At 32.7% G+C, this 10,557-nt stretch overlaps 1 protein-coding gene across 1 annotated transcript; it reads right to left on the bottom strand.

The window, feature by feature from the left end:
• Positions 1–410: 410 nt before the first annotated feature.
• On the bottom strand, positions 411–9,448 carry LOC123696440 (serine--pyruvate aminotransferase). The gene is made up of 8 exons (XM_045642596.1): positions 9,376–9,448; positions 7,961–8,127; positions 7,285–7,477; positions 4,192–4,357; positions 2,193–2,348; positions 1,899–1,991; positions 1,184–1,432; positions 411–709 (listed from the first exon to the last, which is right to left on the bottom strand). The coding sequence occupies exons 2-8, from the start codon at positions 8,102–8,104 to the stop codon at positions 556–558; spliced, it is 1,155 nt and encodes a 384-aa protein (XP_045498552.1). The 5' UTR covers positions 8,105–8,127; positions 9,376–9,448; the 3' UTR covers positions 411–555.
• Between the last annotated feature and the right edge of the window lie 1,109 nt (positions 9,449–10,557).

The raw sequence follows: 10,557 nt of genomic DNA, 5'->3' as shown, positions 1-10,557 counted from the left end.
TTTATATATATTAAGAAGATTTACATGTAGCCTAGTGTACGCATTTACACATTAATAACAAGCGTTGGTCGCCAAAAGCACGAGTGTCGCGAAAATATATTCAGCTCACTGTGACCGATATTCGTAGCGAGTAACAGTGAAGTTTGGTTACCGGAATCGGGTTAATGTTTAGATTTAGTGCTAATAGGGTGGCTGTAAATTTGCTACAATGTTCTGGCGCTATCGGATGGCACATTTGGCAAGTTCGCCCCGCCCCGGGCGGACGTCGCTTGCCAGCCTCGTATATGTTCGTAGCTATCGTTCGCTGGTTAACGCTTCAAATTGTTTTTATATGCCATTTGGTTACTCATTTAGTATTAGCTTAAAAATGGTTTCCAGTAGGTAATGTATAAGGTAGTAAAACATGTATAGATATTGAGCATTTTATTTATAAATTAGTTTAAACTTACAAACAGTTAACAGCTATCGTAAACTTTATAGTTACAGTATATCACCCATTTTTTTTTTATAACTCAAGACTTTACATTGACTAAAAGGCTGAACAGGACAAAAGATTTATAGGGAACTCTTCATAACAGCCCTTGTGGTGTCCGCCATAGCATTTGCAACCTTAGTAGCTATTTCTACATGACCGTTAACTCCCATTAGTCCAATTCGTAGAACCTTACCAGCTGTAGGGCCTAAGCCTCCAAACATTATTATATCGTGTCTGAAACAATGGTGAATTAATTTAATAAATTACTATTGAAACAGTTGTAGTACTCGTTGATGAGTGAATAAAATATTTTTTATATATTTTAATTCAAAATCAAGTATGTAGTAGAGTAATTAAATGTAGTCAAACTGGGGCACACTAACACTTTAAATCCTATCAAGTAAGTAGTTAGTAGGCTAAGGAGACTTATACATAATCTAGGGAGGTAGGGTGAAGTTTATAGGCATTTACTACAATCCTTTCAAATGGGCAGCTGAAGTAGATTAAACGTTTACGATGTACAGTCAGTAAAGGAAATACGTATTTACTGAAACTAGAATTTATCGATAATAATTAAGTGCAAACTAATTATTATGTAGATACGCTTTTTATCTATTTTATTTCTATAAAAAACTAAGCATTTGTTTTGAAATGCCTCCTCCTTCGTAAAAACAATTCAATATATTATAATACAACAACAAAACTTACTTTTCCCGAATATATTTTAAATATTCTTCGCTTTTACATCTTTTTGGAATTAGAACTGTCGTAACGGTTCCAAGTCTGTCCTCTGGTTTTGGAATGAAGAATTCGAAGCCGTAATCTTGAAGTTTCTTTTGGAAATGTGCTGAAGTGGCTGCGTGGCGAGCCCAGGCCTTTGGTAGAGTTTCCCTACATAGCTCCATGAGGCAACATCGAAGCGCCCATATCATCGGCGGACTTTGCGTGTGGTGGTATCTGGAAAAAAAAATCATTTTAATACACAGTAGCAGGGATTACGATAAGTAAGATGGTGTAACGTTATAACAAAGTCGATATATGAAGTATAGAGGTAATACATAGATATATAAGGATGACTGGCTTAAAAAGTTTTTATTAAATGATGCAGTTTTGCACAATTTTTTTTTACTCACAGAAAAATAGCATTCCTTTGAACACAATTAAAAGTTTTTTATTTTCCTAGCACAGAATAGGTAGGTACATTTACAAGGATAAAAAGATATCATTCTGTGTGTTTAAGTTTTAATAAGCAATGTGATGCTAAGATATATTTTTAAAGTAGTGTGTTTATGATAGAGTGTGCAAAGTTTTAAATCACTATCGTAATAATTATTTACTTTGCTATATAAAATTCATATTGCACCTTATTATAATAATATAAGATCCTTGAAATAATAATGTATACGAATAAATGTGCACTTACTCTTTTGTATCTCCATAACAATTCCACTGCCTTGCGAGTAGTTTTACATCAAAGTAGAAAGGCGGTTCGTGAGTCCGCTTGTTTATTTTCTGTCTGAAAACCATAAAATATGTTGCAATAATAAATGTACATTTTATTTCAATCGAAAAATATCAGTTTAATATTTAAAGATTTTCTGAAACCAATTATTAAGTCTAATCTATTGTAATGTTAACTCTCAGTAGATATTGTGTTCTTTCCAAAGATTTGCAAGAAATATACATTTATTTATGTATGAATTAAAAAATAACATACTCAGCAAGGCGACTGAAGGCGACGGGCGCGATACCAGCTGGTCCACTTAGTGCCTTTTGTGTTGAAGTATACACTGCATCTACTTCCCATTCATCCATTAGAAATGGTACCCCACCAAGCGATACTACAGTATCCACCAATAGGAGTGTTCCATATCTGTGAAAAGAGTTAATACCTATATTTGTTTTATTAAACTTATTATAATACCTATAGTGTAGGTAATTAACCACATGTGCCTTTTCATTTAACCAAATATATGTAATTACTGAGCTCATTAAATTATAATACCTACCAATAAAAAAGTGTGCGAGACTAATCAAAAATGTGTAAATACTCAAAATCTTTTGTGAACTTTTCTGTCAAAGTAACACTACATAAATATGCTAAAGGAAAATATAAACATATGTTGGAACTTGTTGGAAAATGCCTTTTTCATAATTTATGTCAAAGCGAACTCATTAAATAATGAAACAGCGAAAGCAGGCGGCGTCTACGTTCCATAAATATCAACGCACTTAGAAGATTTCAAAGCAAGTATTTATTTTGAAATTTTACTGCTCCTGTTATTTTGAGCCGCATGCTAATTGCGGGTTTCTTGAGAGGTTGTAATTAAAGGAGTTTTAAGTTGGGAAGAGTTCTCACAGACTGTAAGACATAAGAATAAAAAATCTAGTCATGAGGGAAAGGGATGGGGGATGTAATTAAATTGTTCGGAACCCGTGTCTCGTTTAAGCTTGGAAAATCGAATAGTTTTTCCGCTAAACTTTGCTTTCTTTTTAAGTTAACTTGAAAAGTGCACTCTCGAGAGGTTTCTGACATAATTTTGTTCGTGAAGATGGGTTCACATACTGTGTAATTAACAAAACGTGTTGAGGGTAAATTAACACAACCTTTAATAATTACCTGCTCGGGTTTCGCATTTAATTAATACTAAACGGCAAATCATAATATAATTATTTTAACATGATAATAACTCTGGATATAAATTTGAATGGAAATAGCGTAAGTTTGAAATATGTCTGCTCATATAATAGATTTAAAGTTTGAATATGAAAAGGAGAATAAATTGGATATCAATTTTTGTAAATTGCAGGACATAAATTGACTGCATAGTGAATGATTTCATAGTTCAAATATATTCAGACACCTTCAATGAACATGTCTACGGCTCTGATTTAATTCTAACAGAGACAGATATGAAGAGAATTTCTAACTATGCTACTCATATAGGCTTTACTTGAGTGTGTGGAACAATGTAATGAAACCACACGGAAATTAAACCCTTGGCTAACTTTTTACTAATCAAAACTATGAACAACTAAGTACCTTTTATTGTAATTTAAGATATTAATATGTTCATCAACTTGAGGAAACACATTATCGTCTACATGGGAAGAACTTTTATTCAGGTTTAAAAAAAATTGCAGTTACAACCTTAATTCAAACAAGTCGAATGAATTAATGTTATTTCAAAATTAAACAACTTGGTCGATAGTAAAAAAGTAGTTACTAGAATCGTGTTAAAAAAATCTATTTTTTTATTTATTTAACTATAGAATAATTGAAGCATTAACAATTAATTTTACATCTATAGTGTATGTAGTAGTACCAAATGAATTCGGTTCAATCGGTTATCAGACACAGAAAAATAAAATACATAAAGACATTTTAAGTTTGAAAAATCAGATGTTTTGCGCGAAGTGACAGTAGTACCCACCTCAACGCTTCGCTTATGAGGCGTGCAAAAGATGATTATGTCCAGTCTTTGTTACCTACAAGATTATTTTGAATATGTTTAATTAATATATGAACTTGATGATAAAATTTGACTTGTAATATCAAAAATTTACCTTTCACTCGGTAGAAATTTCTAAAGATATAATATAACATTTTTATAAAATACTCGATATTATGTCTACGAATTTTAATTCATTTATTTCATGTGTAATAAAACGTTTTTAACTTAAGTTTCTTTGCTCTGTTTAGCGTTTTAACTTACTTGTGACAAATTTTGCCAAGGCCATCCAAATTCTGTACAGATCCTGTAGACGAGTCCCCATGCGTTATAAAGAGTGCTGTAGGCTTCAGTTTCTTCAATTCATTTTCAATTTGCTCAAAACTGAACGTGGCATTAATTGGTACTTCAGTTTTAAATGTTTTGATGCCTTAAATTAATATAAAGAAAAAGTTATCTTGTTATTCAGTTTTTCTCGAATAAAAAAAATATAATTGCATGAAAAAAATCGTTTACAAATACATATATTGCTTATCTATAATGAAACGTACCTACGTCAAATAAAAATAAAATAAACTGCTACTGCCGTCGAATTGATAACTAAAATGTTTTTTTTGCGGATGTAAGTCTGAGAGAGAGCTAAGAGACATTGGTACAAATCGCGGGTCTCAAACCATAGGGGCGTATCCACAAAACCCCTACTTTTCAGGAGAGACAAAAAACTTAATAACTTTTTTTGTGATTGAGCCACCTTGTTGTGTTTTTGCATGTAGCTATATATTAACACTGCAGTTAATATGGAATGCTTGGTTTTAAGTTATTCCCTCTGTAACACTAGTTTTTAGCTGATACGTCTTTTTGCCATGACGAATAGACGGCAAAACTCCGTCAAATTTCCCCCATAAATGTATGGAATTTATGGACGTAAAACCCTTCTCCTTAAATTATTAATATTTATACTTATACTTATTTTTACCTAGTCGGTAACTCAAAATATTGTAATTTAGGAATGAGAACCCATCGAAATTAACGTTATTTACGCGGTTTTTAAAATTCTTACGCCTGTTTGGCTTGGCATTTATATTGAGAGGCGTTTGAATTCAAAGTAGAGGTATAAACCAGTTTTATTCTACAATCTAGACAAAAAAAACAAATGGGAGTAATTACACAATATTTTCTGTGTGAAAATAAAAATAAGCATATAAAAAAATTTAATTTATTTATAAATCTGAACATAGTTACTTAGGTACCTACTTTAAATGACTAAAGTCACAAACATTTTTAACTACGTTAAAAACAACCGACTTCAATATGTAACGGAAAAGCCGTTGTTGAAGTCGGTTGTTTTTAACGTAGTTATTTTTATTTAATACTTTATAGTGTATTTTTCAACACGAATCAAACGAGCCCAAACTCGATAAAGCTGAGTCAATATATTACTGAGTTCCTATGGCCACCTTCCGATTCCATCATCAAATCAGCTCTATGTCATGATAATGTTTCATCGTTATCCAATTTACATACGTATACAAAATTTCAGCTTAATCGGTTACCAGGAAGTGTATCAAAGTTACTTGCTAGATTTCAATTAAGTCATCGAGATCAGACAAAAATGCTCATAAAATAAAAACTGCTAGGCCTATCCGAATAATTTTTTTATGAGACCAATTCGACACCATTACGCATCAAACAAAAAAATAATCACATAGATCGGTCCAGAAACCTCGGAGTAATCGGTGTACATACATAAAAAAAATATACCGGCCAAATTGATAACATAATTTTTACATGATTTGCTGGAGACATCATTACATATCTTAGCATTGAAGCTACCACTCAATTTCGATTTTATCCTGGGCAGCAATCAGAATAAAGAATCAGGTGTTCCACATTGGTAAGCTTGGTGATATAAGTATACAAACATGTTGAGACTTCATTTGCCCCTCTGTTTCTCTCGTACTCTGGCCAAAAGTAACAGTAGCCCTGTTTGCTCACTGCATTATGTATTGTGAAATTCATAAAGCCCAATTTCCTTTTATAAAAGATAGGTTTACCCAAAACTAATGGACAGTATAATACTGCTTCGAAATCAAATACAGGTACAGAAAAGAAGAGTAGAGTCAACCATTGCCTTTAATTTGTCTTCTTCTTTTCTTCTTTGGCATATTCTTTCCTATTAACATGTTCTTCATTATACTCCTCCTGTTTTTCTTTCTGTTCTTCTTCGGGTAACTGCTCAAACTTATGACACCAACATTGGTTTATCCTCGGCTTGTGAAAATCTTAACCTTATTATTCTCCATGCAATGTTCTTTATAAAATAACTAGCTTACCACCCGCGGCTTCGCCCGCTTTCTCTAAAACGATTTGAAATTTAAACTATCCTGTCTCTCAAGTTGGATCGTATATCGATCGAACTGCACATGGTGTGCGAATTTTATTATAATCGGTTAAGTGGTTTAGGAGTCCATTGAAGAAAAACATTGTGACACGAGATTTATATATATTAAGATAATATATATATATAGTAAATTCACTAAAGTTATTCCACGCATTAGAATTACATCTACTCGCTTTGGCATCTCACTGCAGAATGATCGTGTTTCCGTGTTGTTGACATGACGATTCGTCCACCAACTTGCTCTGTGGCGTCCTCCTAGTGACGAAATCTGGAGACAGCAATACTAAAATATGTAGACGTATGTGCATACGTCCGCAGTGGTGACTAAATATCCCCAGGATCATGTTGACATTGATGGTCGTATGTGCATACGTCTATATAGCTCGTCACAATAATTTCAGGTTAAAATAAAACAAACAGTCGTATGTGCATACGTCTATAAGGCACGTCAAAACTGCCTCAATAAGCAATAATATTGCTCTTACGTCTATTATACGGCTATATGGCCCAACAATAATTGTAGACTGTCTAGCTTAGGGCAAATAATATTTTGCATTTTATACAAAAAGTAATCGGTATTAAATTATAAGAAAAATTGAGGTTATGTATTGCTTAAAGTAGAATCCAATGGCATTAAAAACGAAAAATCGCATTTTTGCATATACGCCCCTATGGTTTGAGACCCGCGAAATACATTAACTATCTACCTTTTTTTATCGATCTTTGTAATTTTTTACAAAATTACCCTAGACTTAGCACATTGCTTAATTAGGTCAAAGTTAATCCTTTTTTTGTTTCACCTATGTGAAAGAGTATTGTCGTTAATTTTATCTAATGTAGAGTGTTATCCACAAAAATTGAGTATTAGGTAACCATAAGACTATAACGAATTATTAAGTTAAAGAGTTACCTATGTTTATATTTTGGTAGCATTCAAATTTATGCATAGTTCTCACCATATCTATTAGCCATAATATACGCCCTTTGGTCCCAAATACCCCGACTGGCGATCAAAAGCGTATCGTCAGGGCCAAGGAGATTACAGATGACAGTCTCCATGCCACTGTGACCGGACCCACTTATTGAGAGGACCAGATCCGATTTAGTTTGAAATGCGTATTTGAGCCCCGCACGAATGTCTGCCATTGCCTGGAGTTATTATGATAAATATTACATTAAAGGGACAATGAAATTAATTGTTTTAAATTATTTTATTGGAATACCTTCCTATATAGGTACATATATGTAAAAGGGATGTAAAGATAAAATATGCGTATCAGAAATGTATTTTTGGATCGTATTGATAGAATTATTAAGTAAGGGTCAGCTTGAAAGTGACATTTGAGTTAGCACAAAGGATGATCGATTTTGTGAAAAAGTCTAAATATTATATATTTCTATATTTTGATTACATGCTAGAGATTTCACTATCAAATTATATAAAATAAAAAATCTATGTACGATTCTACTTTCTAATCTTTACTCTGTAATCCTTCAAACTATGTTCTCACTGTAAAATTTGTCAAACTTTGAAAAGGTATAGAGCTACGTCGAGACCATAGTTATTATATTAATTGAACATATACATCCTTTTATAAATACAATTATCATTTTAATAATGATCATACTTACCTCAAAATAAGCATCGCACATTGGTGACATAACGGGCTTAGTTAGAGCCTGTCTAACGGAAGGTAATAAGTTGCATGGTCCAGGCCCGCAAAACAATGGCTCATGAATTTCTCTCTCTTCTATTATAGGCGGCGAAACCAACATCTTTACCAATTAAATAATGGAATCTGTTGAAAAAATATTTCTTACAATTATTTCCTTATAGGACGTTCAGAGCGTTCGAAGTTAGGACACCTATTAAATTGTTTGTCAGTTTATCGTGACAATTGATAATTAGTAAGCTCTTCTACTTCGAGTTAAAAATAGAATCTATATCAAGCAATCAGGCATTTTCGAGGAAAGTCAATTGAAAAAAATAACGCATAATAATTAAGGAAGTGTTTTTACAATAATCCGTTTTTTCACGGAAGTTTGTATTAGCCTTATCTATTATTTTTATAGTGTTCTATAGCTAGGAAAGGTCAAACGTTGTGTAAGTTCACATCGTGTATCTTATGAGATTGAGACGTGAGGATAGGAAAAATCCGATGTTGCTTGCGTAAATTGATTCCGATCCCGTCGTGACTATGTGTATGATCCCCAGTCCCTATGGACAAACTACAAAATCGATGGCTCCGTCGTTAGATACAAGATCGTAGACGGCTGGCGACAAATGACATTTTAAATTCACAAGCGCTTCTACTCACTACTGTAATGTGTTTACCATGTGGAAAGCGATATTGGAACGTGTATTTTATGTTTGAAATGTACATTATTGCCTTAAATGATGCACGTGTTATGTTTATTTGTTATCAGTTGATGCATATGGATATGGTTGAAAAATAGGCTTCATGACCGCGAAATGCTTCACAATAAACACACAATATGAAATGTAATGTAGATCGAATGATCTTAAATAGTCGCAATACACGATTGAAACTTGAAAGTCTATTGAAGAAAACTTGTCTTTATTTTATTAACGATGAAAAATTAAAAACTGGCTATAAAGTATTGACGTAGTTTTTAATATAGCAATGCCTTGAAGGGCACAGAAAAGCTTTAAAAAATGTACATACTCGACACTAAGTCGAGTACCTCACACACATCCTCGCATAATATAAAATCACACAATAAGAAAGTAAGCAGATTGTTATGTTTAAATTAAAATATATCATTTTATTAATGGAAAGAGGGCAATGCTCCTGAAATAGATGGCTACAGTCTACTAGATTACGAGTTACTCATCATTATTAGGTACGCCAATGGTTATTGGTGAACACGTATTTTCTGTATAAACGTTGATGGAAAATTGTTTGATTTATTCTGAATAACGTAAACTATAAGTAGTGTTCTTGTAAATTACATTTAACAACTGGTAAATCTACATAAAGAGAATACTTTAAACTGACTCTATTAACAAGAAGAATATCACTTACATCAATAAACAAAAATATTCCAGTTTCACAAAAATGCGTTAGCTAATACTTGAATTAAAACACGTTGAAATATATCGATATCTACTTTAGCACTGCGGATTATATTCAATGCCATTGATAACCTTTACATAAAAGTTCAAAGTCATCTTAAATTATATAATAATAGGAAACAATATGTACAACTATTACATTTTTAGATTTGTTTTTGGAGATGAATATAACATTATTTCTCTATCATTCTATCAATGCCCGTATAAAATTTCATGAAGGATATTTTGTATGTCCTCGAAAGCAGGTTCTGTTAAGATAATATTTCATAGAAATTTAATGGACTGTTTAGTAGATAATAAATAACAGATATTGTTACCATTAATTAAATACACCCAAATAACTTGAAATTTACTGTCTTTCACAAGCTGGCGTTCGCTCATCTTTCAGGTTTCGTCGATATGCCAAAGGTCTCTTTATGTTTATCAGTTGCATTAACGCTAAAAACTATGACAAATTCTGATAAGAATATAACGTACTATATGGGCTTCTTTTTGTTGAAATCAAAATATTGTATGGGTCGGAACAGCAAACACGTTATAGCAGTGACTATTTAATAAAAATCTGTGTCTATCGTATGAAGTCTACGTGTGTGGAGCCGCGGGCAAGAATAAGGGTTTTTATAAAACAAGATTATATATTACTAGCTTCCGCCCGCGACTCCGTCCGCGCGGATGTCGGTCTTCGCGTGGATGGTTTATTTCTCCATTTTGAGTAGGTACCTCTGACAATAAAATCTTATAAATATCTATTGGACCCAATTCCCAAATACGGCTAGGCCTATAATAATACGCAACGTGTGTTCGCGGTTCTACGGAACAACGTCTATGGATAAAACTGAAAAATTAAGATTAATTTTTTTCTACGTATTTTTCCAGGATAAAAAGTATCCTATTTTACGCCCAGGATAATAAGGTATAATTATACTAAGTTTCATCGAAATCTAACCGCTAGTTTTCACGTGATGCCTTCACATACAGACAGACAGACAGACAGACAGACAGACAGACAGACAAAAATTTTTTTAATCACATATTTGGGTTTGGTATCGATCCAGTAACACCCCCTGCTATTTATTTTTTCAATATTTTCAATGTACAGAATTGACCCTTCTACAGATTTATTATATGTATA

The sequence above is a fragment of the Colias croceus genome, chromosome 12, assembly GCF_905220415.1.
Source record: "Colias croceus chromosome 12, ilColCroc2.1".
In the NCBI taxonomy this organism is placed as follows: Eukaryota; Metazoa; Arthropoda; class Insecta; order Lepidoptera; family Pieridae; genus Colias; species Colias croceus.
Note: the sequence above shows the minus strand (reverse complement) of the source record. Positions and strands in the feature narration are given on the sequence as shown.